General features: G+C 40.9%; 1 protein-coding gene across 1 annotated transcript in view; it reads right to left on the bottom strand.

The window, feature by feature from the left end:
• Window positions 1-14439, bottom strand: part of LOC124575173 — a gene marked incomplete at its 3' end in the record, with an annotated part of 47053 nt that overhangs the window by 26282 nt on the left and 6332 nt on the right. The window contains 1 exon segment of the mRNA XM_047131159.1: window positions 4870-5015. Coding sequence (XP_046987115.1) covers window positions 4870-5015 — 146 coding nt within the window.

Genomic DNA, 14439 nt, shown 5'->3' with positions numbered 1-14439 from the left:
AGTGACAAAGCCACCTTCTGTACCCACATTAAAGTTACTCAGCATAACATTCGCATATGGGGCGAGCATGAACCACATCACATCACATAATCCAACATGTATGGGACACAGCTAAGATAAACTTTTTTTTCTTTTTCTTTTCTTTTCTTTTGTTCTTCCAGCTGTCACAAGCGGGAGAAGGCACTGCTCGTACACGACACTACTGCGCATGCGCTTCAGCCTGCTGGTAACTGCTAAAACAACCTAATGTAAACCGTTGTGACGTCACGCTCATCGAAAGCAGTTTGTTGTTATGAAGCATTGCATAGTCTTTGTCCTAAAGCCTTTGATACATTTTGCTGTTGGCAGCTGTTTGTGAGTGCACTGTGTTTTGTTCTAAATGTTTAATTTCCTTTGCAACTTAAGTTTTCTTTTGTTTTTTCCCCTTGTGTAGGTTTTATTGCTGCAGTAATGTTTTGCAGTAGCAGGCTAAAGTAAAATTCATTGTTAGAGTATCAGTTCTTACCAGACAAAAACCACAAAAATTTTGCTGAAAATTGAAAAAATTAAAATTCCTGGAATTCTAAAAAGTCCTAGTTTCCCGGTTTTCTCCTGGATGAAACAATTCCCAGGTTTTTCCTGGATTTCCCAGTAGTCCCGGGGCGTATACACCCTGCTCCAGGTCAAGCAAATACATCCAAGTTTTATCTCCCGTTACGATTTTGCTTTGCCTCAGATGAATTTTGAGTATTTGTTTCCACTAACTGAAATGAACTTATTCTTAAGATTCGGTTGAACTGTGAAGAAGCCAGTGTGAACTTTTCATAGGTAATTTTTTGCGCAAAAACTAGTGTATGGCTAAGTCTTTCCTGGAGATTACTGGTAATCAAGAGTTAGGCATTTACAAAATGTGTAAAGAATTATCCAAGTAATACCTTCACATGAAATTTTCCCTCTCCCACGAACCATGGACCTTGCCGTTGGTGGGGAGGCTTGTGTGCCTCAAGGATACAGATGGCCGTACCGTAGGTGCAACCACAACGGAGGGGTATCTGTTGAGAGGCCAGACAAACATGCGGTTCCTGAAGAGGGGCAGCAGCCTTTTCAGTAGTTGCAGGGGCAACAGTCTGGATGATTGACTGATCTGGCCTTGTAACATTAACCAAAACGGCCTTGCTGTGCTGGTACTGCGAACGGCTGAAAGCAAGGGGAAACTACGGCCGTAATTTTTCCCGAGGGCATGCAGCTTTACTGTATGATTAAATGATGATGGCGTCCCCTTGGGTAAAATATTCCGGAGGTAAAATAGTCCCCCATTCGGATCTCCTGGCGGGGACTACTCAAGAGGACGTCGTTACCAGGAGAAAGAAAACTGGCATTCTACGGATCGGAGCCTGGAATGTCAAATCCCTTAATCGGGCAGGTAGGTTAGAAAATTTAAAAAGGGAAATGAATAGGTTAAAGTTGGATATAGTGAGAATTAGTGAAATTCCGTGGCAGGAGGAACAAGACTTTTGGTCAGGTGATTACAGGGTTATAAATACAAAATCAAATAGGGGTAATGCAGGAGTAGGTTTAATAATGAATAAAAAAATAGGAGTGCGGGTTAGCTACTACAAACAGCATAGTGAACGCATTATTGTGGCCAAGATAGACACAAAGCCCATGCCTACTACAGTAGTACAAGTTTATATGCCAACTAGCTCTGCAGATGATGAAGAAATAGATGAAATGTATGATGAGATAAAAGAAATTATTCACGTAGTGAAGGGAGACGAAAATTTAATAGTCATGGGTGACTGGAATTCATCAGCAGGAAAAGGGAGAGAAGGAAACATAGTAGGTGAATATGGATTGGGGGGGAAGAAATGAAAGAGGAAGCCGCCTTGTAGAATTTTGCACAGAGCATAACTTAATCATAGCTAACACTTGGTTCAAGAATCATAAAAGAAGGTTGTATGCCTGGAAGAATCCTGGAGATACTAATAGGTATCAGATAGATTATATAATGGTAAGACAGAGATTTAGGAACCAGGTTTTAAATTGTAAGACATTTCCAGGGGCAGATGTGGATTCTGACCACAATCTATTGGTTATGAACTGCAGATTGAAACTGAAGAAACGGCAAAAAGGTGGGAATTTAAGGACATGGGACCTGGATAAACTGAAAGAATCAGAGGTTGTAGAGAGTTTCAGGGAGAGCATAAGGGAACAATTAACAGGAATGGGGGAAAGAAATACAGTAGAAGAAGAATGGGTTGCTCTGAGGGATGAAGTAGTGAAGGCAGCAGACGATCAAATAGGTAAAACGATGAGGGCTAATAGAAATCGTTGGGTAACAGAAGAAATATTGAATTTAATTGATGAAAGGAGAAAATATAAAAATGCAGTAAAAATGCAGTAAATGAAGCAGGCAAAAAGGAATACAAACGTCTCAAAAATGAGATTGACATTAAGTGCAAAATGGCTAAGGAGGGATGGCTAGAGGACAAATGTAAGGATGTAGAGGCCTATCTCACTAGGGGTAAGATAGATACTGCCTACAGGAAAATTAAAGAGACCTTTGGAGAGAAGAGAACCACTTGTATGAATATCAAGAGCTCAGATGGCAACCCAGTTCTAAGCAAAGAAGGGAAGGCAGAATGGTGGAAGGAGTATATAGAGGGTTTATATAAGGGCGATGTACTTGAGGACAATATTATGGAAATGGAAGAGGATGTAGATGAAGACGAAATGGGAGATATTATACTACGTGAAGAGTTTGACAGAGCACTGAAAGACCTGAGTCGAAACAAGGCCCCAGGAGTAGACAACATTCCATTAGAACTACTGACGGCCTTGGGAGAGCCAGTCCTGACAAAACTCTACCATCTGGTGAGCAAGATGTATGAGACAGGCGAAATACCCTCAGACTTCAAGAAGAATATAATAATTCCAATCCCAAAGAAAGCAGGTGTTGACAGATGTGAAAATTACCGAACTATCAGTTTAATAAGTCACAGCTGCAAAATACTAACATGAATTCTTTACAGACGAATGGAAAAACTGGTAGAAGCGGACCTCGGTGATGATCAGTTTGGATTCCGTAGAAATGTTGGAACACGTGAAAGATCAAGAAAAGGCAAACCTACGTTTCTAGCATTTGTAGACTTAGAGAAAGCTTTTGACAATGTTGACTGGAATACTCTCTTTCAAATTCTGAAGGTGGCAGGGGTAAAATACAGGGAGCGAAAGGATATTTACAATTTGTACAGAAACCAGATGGCAGTTAAGAGTTGAGGGGCATGGAAGGGAAGCAGTGGTTGGGAAAGGAGTGAGACAGGGTTGTAGCCTCTCCCCGATGTTATTCAATCTGTATATTGAGCAAGCAGTGAAGGAAACAAAAGAGAAATTCAGAGTAGGTATTAAAATCCATGAAGAAGAAATAAAAACTTTGAGGTTCGCCGATGAAATTGTAATTCTGTCAGAGACAGCAAAGGACTTGGAAGAGCAGTTGAACGGAATGGACAGTGTCTTGAAAGGAGGATATAAGATGAACATCAACAAAAGCTAAATGAGGATAATGGAATGTAGTCTAATTAAGTCGGGTGATGCTGAGGGAATTAGACTAGGAAATGAGACACTTCAAATAGTAAAGGAGTTTTGCTATTTAGGGAGTAAAATAACTGATGATGGTCGAAGTAGAGAGGATATAAAATGTAGACTGGCAATGGCAAGGAAAGCGTTTCTGAAGAAGAGAAATTTGTTAACATCGAGTATAGATTTAAGTGTCAGGAAGTCGTTTCTGAAAGTATTTGTATGGAGTGTAGCCATGCATGGAAGTAAAACATGGACGAAAATAGTTTGGACATGAAGAGAGTAGAAGCCTTCGAAATGTGGTGCTACAGAAGAATGCTGAAGATAAGGTGGGTAGATCACATAACTAATGAGGTATTGAATAGGATTGGGGAGAAGAGAAGTTTGTGGCACAACTTGACTAGAAGAAGGGATCGGTTGGTAGGACATGTTTTGAGGCATCAAGGGATCACAAATTTAGCATTGGAGGGCAGTGTGGAGGGTAAAAATCGTAGAGGGAGACCAAGAGATGAATACACTAAGCAGATTCAGAAGGATGTAGGTTGCAGTAGGTACTGGGAGATGAAGAAGCTTGCACAGGATAGAGTAGCATGGAGAGCTGCATTAAACCAGTCTCAGGACTGAAGACAACAACAACAACAACATGAAATTTTCACCTTTTGACAACATTTCTTTCAACATTCCAATAGCACCACATAGATGCCATTTTTTGAACGTTGAAATGTGATCCTTGTACAGACTGGCAATGTGCCTTCATTTCACCCCTTTCTTCCTCCCCAAGTTTGCACTGAGCTTGGTAAACCAGAACTCTGCACAAGTTCCCTGATGTTAATATTTCCAAGGAGGCATGGTTCCACAAACCCGTGAAAGACAATATCATACTGAATTGTCATTACGGATATTTATTGGATGATGAAGATCATGGGTAGGTAGACTTAATAATATCAAACTCCCTTCAGCATAAATATAAATAGCTGGTAAAAAATGCTGTTTAGCCTACAATCTATTAACTGTGTCTGCTGGTAGGAAATTTTCCAGGAGTAATGACACAGATATTCTGGCAGGCCAAATTAAGTAACTATATAACACCTACAGGGTAATAATCTTACGGGCATCTAATCCGTAGCACATTTGAAAGAAAAGGTGGGTAATACTCAGTGTAGTTAAAGTTATGCCTTTTTATTCCCATTTACTATTTGTATCACAAATAGCTGATTTCTTAACTGTATCACCACGAGAAATAGGCTTTCATTGTACTTTAACATAACAGTAAAAAAACATAAGTACAATATCTTCTACACAGTAACTGCTCACCTGCTTCTTCACAAGATGTGCTAAAGCAACATTTTCAACCAGAAGATTCTGGATCACGGATGAAAATCGTTGTGTTACGAGATTTGATGGAGCTAGATTTTCACTTAATGTCAACAGACTTTCATGTGTTTTGTGTGCACCTTCATCTGAAAATAGAAACACATTCCCTGCAAATGGGCTTTCACCTAATAAGATCTACATAGTTGACATGAATGTACATTTAGTTTTAGTGCTATAAAGGCACATTTGCATGCCGAGCGTGAGTTTCCTCGGAAACGCGAGATATTAATTAAATAAATAATCAGTGACAAATAAATAAAGCCTATGGCACACAACTGCAGCGCTGTGTCGCTGATAAAACAAAAGTACATTTTCGTTAGTCGTATGTTTGATTAAGAAATGGAAGAGCTCTCGTTGAAGTGGTGCGAGAAGCACGTATTTTAGTTTATTGTCTGGCACACCGCCATATTTCATGATATAGAAAATTGCAACCATACTAGGCACTCGATTCTGTAAAGAATTTATATTTATAAAAGTAAGTAGGATTATGAACTGTAGGCTTATTCATTGAATATATCTGATTTAACTAACTGTGTAATTTTTTGTTTAGTAGACAATCACCTCTGTACGACGTTTTGGCATGGCTGGCAAATTATTGTAATATTGAGATTTAGTTTATGAGTCCGCACCTACCGCAGCAGTCTTTGGAAACGATTTAATTACGAAGTCCGATTATTTCAGTTTTATTTCACGGTCAACTACGAGTAACATTGCCTTTACGAAAAAGCCATTGTCAAGCGTCTGATACCGAATAATCAAAACCTGACGACTCATAGGAGAGCCAATCAGACAGATAAAAATAATTAATATTTTATAATATTTTATTTTATTTTATTTATTTTATATTGGCGACTGCGTGTCGGACTTGTTATTTTGTCATTTGTTACATTGTTCTCTTTGTTTCATGGGAAAAATCAACCTTCTGGTCCTGGACTTGACTATATGAGAAATAAAAAAAAAAAAATCAGAAGATATTTGCCAATTATAAAATTTTGCGGGAAGACGCAAAGAAGCTTCCAGCAAAATAAGGTAAGACGCAGCATCTTTGCATTAGCAGGCTTGACCAGACGTATAATTCAGTGTATTAGCTTTTCAGTAAAATTCTGTAGTGTTTCTTTTCCGCATAACAGTTTCAGTGATAAATTCCATTCTCAGTATTTTTCCTTAAACAATAACGTACGCAACAATACCAATACACGAGTGTACAATATGGCCGACTTCTGTACGATATCATGTAACATGGCCAGCAGCCATTACCAATAATCTCAAATTCAGTTTATATTTTTAAATTAACAGACAGCCATTGTTGCTACGACCGATTCATGCTCAACTGCATTTTATTTTAAAACCAGTGTCAAACATTAATTTCTTGAAATATATAGCACGTGTGGCATGGTAATAACTAGAAAACAATACGCAAAAATGGAACAGCAAAGACGTACTATTCAGACGCAATCCGACTCGGACGAGAGACAAATGTTAGAAAATGACTTTACGACAGCAACCGGTAGTGACGATACATCAAATATTGACGCAAGTGTCAACGGAAATTTTGACAATAGGCCGTCCACCACAAAAATTTCAAAGTCTCAGTCAGAGCCCATGTTAATACATGACGTCACGTCTAATGACGCGGCGGGGGCAGAGACCTTGCAAACAGTAAACATTGCCAACATGTTACAAATGCTAATGAAACAAAACGCAGAAAATATGGCAACCTTAAGCATGCAGAACGCGGAAAACATGGCAACCTTAAAGACACAAAATGAACAGTTAAAGACACAAAATGACGAAATTAAATCTGATCTCATAGCAATCAAGGCATGTAATGACACTTTGTGTAAACGTGTGGAACTTATAGACGCCACACTGACCGAACAGATGACTGAACTCAGTACGAAATTTTCCAAGCTTAATACGAGACAAGAAAAGACTACAAATGACGTAGCACTTTTACAGAAACAATTAAAAAACCTTAATGTCACGTGTGAAGCTCTTACTGAACAAATTCAAACATATCCTTCAGTACACGACAACCTTGAAAAACGAATTACTGACGTGCAGAATAAATTTGACGATGTTGAACAACACCTGACTGACATCTTACAATCTGATGCCACAGCTCATTTTCAAAATATTAATAAAGAATTTCATGATTGGATAGAGAACAAAGACAAACATTTTGATAGATGCATACGTGAAAATTTACCAACAATTGTGCACGACTCCGTAGCGGAATACATCACTAATAACAAACAGCTGATTAGTGACGCAGTACAATCCGTCACTGCACCCATGAGACAATTCACCGATCAACCACAGTCTGAATGTAACGAAAATATCAGTCAAAATGTACAGTTCAGAAACCAATATACATTCGAGTATGACGCACACATACCGCACACCACAAACACACAAGAACAAAACACACCACGACTACAACACATACCACGACGTGCAACCACAAACACAAGCTATTATCATGGTAAACCACAGCAACATTATCGTAATTACTCGCCAGCTGAGCATTGCAGTAATTACAGTGGAACAAATCCATATCATAATGCAAAGGAAGAAGAAAGCTTAATAAAACACAGGCAATTTCAGATTTTTATCCCAGAAAAACGAACCATTCATCCGGTGATTTTTCTCAAATCTTTTAGTAACGCATTTCCACGCACTTGGAGTGACCGGAAAAAGATTTCATATATTGTCGGTTACATCCAAGGCGATGCAGCTGTCTGGGCATACAGTCAAGCTGACGTATGTACCACGTACAGTGAGTTTGAGCGTGCCTTTCTGAACAAATTCTGGTCGCAATCCGTCCAGGAGCGACTCAGGAGACAAATTTTAGAATCTGAAACTTTTAACAGTAAAAATGGTAACTTACGCAGATATTTTGAAAAATACTTGAACATGGGACATTTTTTAGACGAACCAGTCGCAACACGTGATATACTCCGAGCGTTGAAGGCCAAATTGCCTTTCAACATTAAGGAAAAACTTCTACATATCCCGGATGACGATTCAGATTATTTTTTAACAGCTTTAGATTCGGTTGACATGTTACTTGAAGATCAGCGCTTCGCGCGGCAAAACAGCAGCCACAATGTTTACACTAGTGGTATGCAAAACATGCAGGCTTGCCAACACAATTCTGGCGCACCCACAGTTGGATACGCGGTACAACAAAAACAGCAAACTCACATGCCGTCTCAGTACGGAAATCAAAATCAACACGCGTATTCCAATACGAACAATAGTTACAACAGTAATAACATTTCATGCGGCAATCCATACAAAAGGCACCGCGGTAATAACTGCAACGGTAACAACGGATACAAAGGTAATAACAAAAACACAAACAGAAATAGAAATAATAATAACTACGAGCCAAGACAGCATCAAGGTTGGACTCGTAACGATCAGTACTTTCATTCAAACTCTGCTTTACCACAGCAGCCACCAGGTCAAAATTGGAGCATACCTTACGACCGACAGGTAAGTTATAATGCGCAACAGCAACAACAACCGCAAAAGTTTGGAGATCATAATAGGCAATATCCGAATGTGAATATAATAGAAATGACACCTGATGCACAACCTCAATCTGTGTCAGTACCTAGTACAAATGCTAATCCAACAAACTAGAAACAGTCACTACTTTGCCCCAGGTCGTGGCTGAAGAATCCTTGGGGGGCGGCTTCAATGTTAATCAGTTATTTGACACCACACTTGAACAACAGAATAATGATATGCCGAGTAATTCTAAACAAAAACTACCTGTTTTATTTATAAGATACAACCACAATAACAATATATCAGATGAACTTTTACAAGACAGTACACAATGTCGTTTAAACACAAATGAAATTGTTTTAGCATCCACTACTGGTGTAGTAGGTGGGATTCCAACTACTATTATCCTAGATACAGGTGCAGCTGTGAGCGTTTTATCTTTTAATTTTTATAAAAGGATGTGTGAATTGGAACCTGTGCCTGAGTTTCCTGCCCAAAACTGTAAAATAACTACTGCACTAGGTAATAAGTCATGTAGGGTTACGAAGCAAGTTTTTGTAAACGTTAAAATAGGTAATGGAACCGTACAATGGCCATTCCTGGTTGTACAAAACCTTGTGACAAATTGCATATTAGGAATAGATATTATGAGCGAGAAGGACTGCATTATAGACTTCTCCAAAGGTAAATGTATTTTAAATGATAAAGGCAGTGTAATTATTATTGATTTGGACAGGAGAACTCTAAAGCATGACAAACACTGTACAGGGTACAAGGTACAGTTAGTACTTGACAAAGACATTCAAGACATGCAAACACACTCATCTGACAGAGAGCTAATGGACTTGAAAACATTGCTTGATCATAAGATAAGTGAAGCTACAGCTCTCAGTGTACATGAACGTATAAAACTACAGGAAGTGTTATCCAAATATTTACAAGTTTTTACCAAACGATTAGGTGTTATCAACACGTATGTGTACAAGATTGAAGTTAAGCCTCACAAGATCTTCTACCATAAGACATATAACGTACCGTTATCTCAACGACCTGCTGTGTGGCAAGAACTAAAACAAATTACAACATAGATTATAAGTAGTATAGAAATTTTCATTTCAGCGGTTCCAGTGACGCAGTTGAAGACAGAAGAACTTTTCTTTCAACGCCGCGGTTCCACCGAGAAGACTGAATATTAAAGTAAAATTTATGATTACGTAGCAGTGAATGATATATAAATTTTTCACGGAACATTTGTGACTGTAGGTACCACTGACTTGCTATGACACCTGACGAACCGACAGACGTCATCTGTGAAGCGATCTTTTACTTCGAGAAATAGATTAGACGCACATCTCTCAGCAAGAAAAGCATCTACCAGTAGTCAAGGCCACACAGACACACTACACACACGCACAAAACGCGAGGAATCGAACATTTTCTCTCTCTTACTATTTTGAATATTTATTGAGTAGTGAAAACGCCTGGTCTTGCCTACTGATGTAATGAATGTTGTGTCTAACCTATCTTAATTTCAGATGACATCACAAAAAACATCGATAATATCCCAGCAAAACCGCTAAAGAGGATGTAAATATCTGCAATTCATGTAATCAAATATGACACAATGTAATAACCTATAGCTATGTAATGATGATGTAAACATGTTTATGTGCAACTGTATTATGTTTATGCTAAGAAAATATGTGACGTGTGTATGTATTATTACTTATGTTTTTTTTAAACTGATGTATAATGTAACTGTTACTGTGTGAAAATTTGAACGATAACGAGTGCCAAAATGTGAAAAACTTTTTTTAAAAAAAAAAAAAAAAAAAAAAAATTGCGTAGTGAACCACTATTCACGGACATTAACGTACATTACTAAGTCTGCAACTACGCAGAAACCTATGTGAAAGAAACTGTTAATGACATTCATGATGCATCGTACCTTTGTTAACGCGATGAACGATTTCTTCGATGAGTAACCACGAACATTTAGGTGAGCTATATTTTAAAAAAAAAAACTGAATATGTGAAGTGCATAATTCGTGCATCGTCTAGCGACATTACTACAGTACCCAACTTCAAGATGTTAACTGGATTAAATGGACACAAAGTGCCTGTCCAGAAAACAACACGACGGGTGGAAGAATTTTGGTTGGAACTTCAGGGAATGAAATGTTCTCGAAATGTGACGGACACTCTTACCTGGACTGTCCAAGGATCGACGCCAGCTATGTGCCGTCCGAGGTTCTGCAACCAAGCTTCCACGGAATATCGAAAACGAACTGCATATGGACTAATTACTCGACGGGTCACGTCTGATCTGTAATAAACAATGCTTTTTGTCACAACGAACTGCATCACAACGACTATAATGGAAATAGGAAATGGACATGCTTATGTATCAATCACGTTGTTATACAACGATGTTACTGTGATCAAAAAAAACTTTACCACGACGATACTAACCTGTAAAAAATTATTGTGCAGCAGATGAATATGAACTGTGATAACGACACCATGTGTATAGGTCAACGCACCTGAAAAATACGGACATTTTTCTTTGAAGCATTTCATTGCAATGCTATGTAACTAAGAACATTCAACAATCTAAAGTTGTATTGTATTATAACAAATATTGTAATTTTAAAACTAAGTTACCTGTCATAGAATGTAGTCTTCATATGTAATCTTGGTGGAATATTTTCTTTGTGCAACGACTAAGAAATGCGCGCGCACACGAACAATATGAACTGCAATACTGTGCCGCGTGATCTAAATTTACGAAATAACGGCAGTGCCGTAGTTACACAGACGCTTCTGCGCATGCGCGCACTCTGTTTTGCCAACATAAGAACTTTTTCGGCGCACGCGCGTCATTCAAATTTTGTGTATAATATACAGTATAATGTAAGTCATGTAAATAGTTGTAGATAACTTAGATTTTCTTGTGCCTTTAGGTGAATTGCTCGCCTGCAGGTGTGTCCTTTCGCCTCGCAATTCAGGGGGCAATATAAAGGCACATTTGCATGCCGAGCGTGAGTTTCCTCGGAAACGCGAGATATTAATTAAATAAATAATCAGTGACAAATAAATAAAGCCTATGGCACACAACTGCAGCACTGTGTCGCTGATAAAACAAAAGTACATTTTCGTTAGTCGTATGTTTGATTAAGAAATGGAAGAGCTCTCGTTGAAGTGGTGCGAGAAGCACGTATTTTAGTTTATTGTCTGGCACACCGCCATATTTCATGATATAGAAAATTGCAACCATACTAGGCACTCGATTCTGTAAAGAATTTATATTTATAAAAGTAAGTAGGATTATGAACTGTAGGCTTATTCATTGAATATATCTGATTTAACTAACTGTGTAATTTTTTGTTTAGTAGACAATCACCTCTGTACGACGTTTTGGCATGGCTGGCAAATTATTGTAATATTGAGATTTAGTTTATGAGTCCGCACCTACCGCAGCAGTCTTTGGAAACGATTTAATTACGAAGTCCGATTATTTCAGTTTTATTTCACGGTCAACTACGAGTAACATTGCCTTTACGAAAAAGCCATTGTCAAGCGTCTGATACCGAATAATCAAAACCTGACGACTCATAGGAGAGCCAATCAGACAGATAAAAATAATTAATATTATATTTTATTTTATTTTATTTTATTTATTTTATAGTGCAACCACAAATTTTGCATACGTACAATAAGAACTTTCGAATTACCAACTTGGGGTAAACTGTAAGCTACTCAGGAAATGTGGTACATGGGCTACACAGTATAAATCTGGATACTAATCAGATTTTTCAGAAATTATAGTACCTTCATACAATGGCTCCTGCAAAGCTTCCCATATTTTTCTAAGCTTAGCTAGAAAGTCCAACATACAATTCTCACTGGTCATCTAAAAAATGTGCAAGTAGAAAAGATCATTGCTGTGTTAACAAAAACAAGTTGTTGTGACTTAACTTTAATACGGTGTGTGGAACAGTGTAAGTGAACATGAAGGGCATTGGAAACTAAGCAAAATCCAAACCATTTGTTTCCAGTGAATACACTACACTGGAGATGAAAACTGTTCCATCTACAGGAAAAGTAATTTTTTTATAATAATAATAATAATAATTAAAAAAAAAAAAAAAAAAACGAAGAAAGAGATAGATAGAAGAGGGGTGGAAGGCATTATAGGTCATTACGGATGGAGAATAAGATTGCGTAGGAAAGGATAAAGAAGAAAATCAGTTGAGAAACTTCTTTAAAAGTAACCACCCTGGCATTTGTGTGAAGTGATTTAAGGAAACTACAAGAAACCAAAATTTGAATTTGAACAGCCTTCGTTGATTTGAACATTCTTCCTCCAGAGTGTAGCTGCATGAGTAGGACGAAAACAAAGTGTTCTTCAATGTTAACACTAATTACGTAAACAGACTCATTTAACAATTATTCAACAAAAGAATTGTTCAAATGATCTATGGGAAATGTTACTAACTAACAGTTCCAGAGTAACATCTCTGTGCCATTTACATCACAATAATTTTTTGGAATGTAAATAAGCAAACAGTATCACTAGACAATATTACAATAAACTATTGGACCATGTCCACTGGGTGAACAGAAAAAAAAGCATAAGTGGGGGAAAGAGGAGGGAAAAGAGGGGGAGGAGGTGAAAGCGGGTGAGGCGGGTAAGGGTGAAGGTGGGGTGGTAGGGGTGAAGAGGGGAGGGGGAGGGTGAAAGCATGGGTGGGGGTGAAGAGGGGGGTAGGTGTGAACAGGATGGGTAAGGGTGAGGGGGGTGTAGAGGGGAAGAAGGGGGTGGTAGGGGTGAAGACTGAGGGGAGGGGGTAGGGGAGGGGGGAGGGGGTAGGGGCGAGAGGAGGGGGGAGGGGCGAGAGGAGGGGGGAGGGGAGAGGGTAGGGGCGGGGGTAGGGGAGAAGGGGGGTGGTAGGGGTAAGGGGGGGTAGGGGTTGAAGAGGGTGGGGGGGGTAGCGGGTGAAGGGGGGGGTAGCGGGTGAAGGGGGGGGGGGGGGGTAGCGGGTGAAGGGGTGGGGGGGGTAGCGGGTGAGGGGGGGGGCGGTAGCGGGTGAGAGGGGGGGTGGGGGTAGTGGGTGAAGGGGGGGGGGGGGGGGGTAGCGGGTGAAGGGGGGGGGGTAGCGGGTGAAAGGGGGGGGGAGGTAGTGGGTGAAGGGGGGGGGGGTAGTGGGTGAAGGGGGGGGGTAGTGGGTGAAAGGGGGGGTAGTGGGTGAAAGGGGGGGGGGTAGTGGGTGAAAGGGGGGGGGGGGTAGTGGGTGAAGGGGGGGGGGTAGTGGGTGAAAGGGGGGGGGGGGTAGTGGGTGAAAGGGGGGGGGTAGTGGGTGAAGGGGGGGGGGGGTAGTGGGTGAAGGGGGGGGGGGGTAGTGGGTGAAGGGGGGGGGGGTAGTGGGTGAAGGGGGGGGGGGGGTAGTGGGTGAAGGGGGGGGGGGTAGTGGGTGAAGGGGGGGGTAGTGGGTGAAGGGGGGGGGGTAGTGGGTGAAGGGGGGGGGCTAGTGGGTGAAGGGGGGTGGTGGTGAGGGGGGGGTAGCGGTGAAGGGGGGTGGTGGTGAGGGGGGTAGCGGTGAAGGGGGGTGGCGGTGAGGGGGGGTAGCGGTGAAGGGGGGTGGCGGTGAGGGGGGTAGGGTTGATGGGGTCGGGGTAGGTAGGGGGGTCGGGGTAGGTAGGGGGGGTGGGGGTGAGGGGGGTGTAGGGTTGAGGGGGGTAGGGGTGAGGGGGGGGGGGTAGGGGTGAGGGGGTATTGGTGAGGGGGGTATTGGTGAGGGGGGTATTGGTGAGGGGGGTAGTGGTGAGGGGGGTAGTGGTGAGGGGGGTAGTGGTGAGGGGGGTAGTGGTGAGGGGGGTAGTGGTGAGGGGGGTAGTGGTGAGGGGGGTAGGGGTGAGGGGGGTAGGGGTGAGGGGGGTAGGGGTGAGGGGGGTAGGGGTGAGGGGGGTAGGGGTGAGGGGGGTAGGGGT

The sequence above is a fragment of the Schistocerca americana genome, unplaced genomic scaffold (genome assembly GCF_021461395.2).
Source record: "Schistocerca americana isolate TAMUIC-IGC-003095 unplaced genomic scaffold, iqSchAmer2.1 HiC_scaffold_222, whole genome shotgun sequence".
NCBI lineage: Eukaryota > Metazoa > Arthropoda > Insecta > Orthoptera > Acrididae > Schistocerca > Schistocerca americana.
The sequence above is the reverse complement of the archived record's forward strand: the minus strand, read 5'-3'. Positions and strand labels throughout refer to the sequence as shown.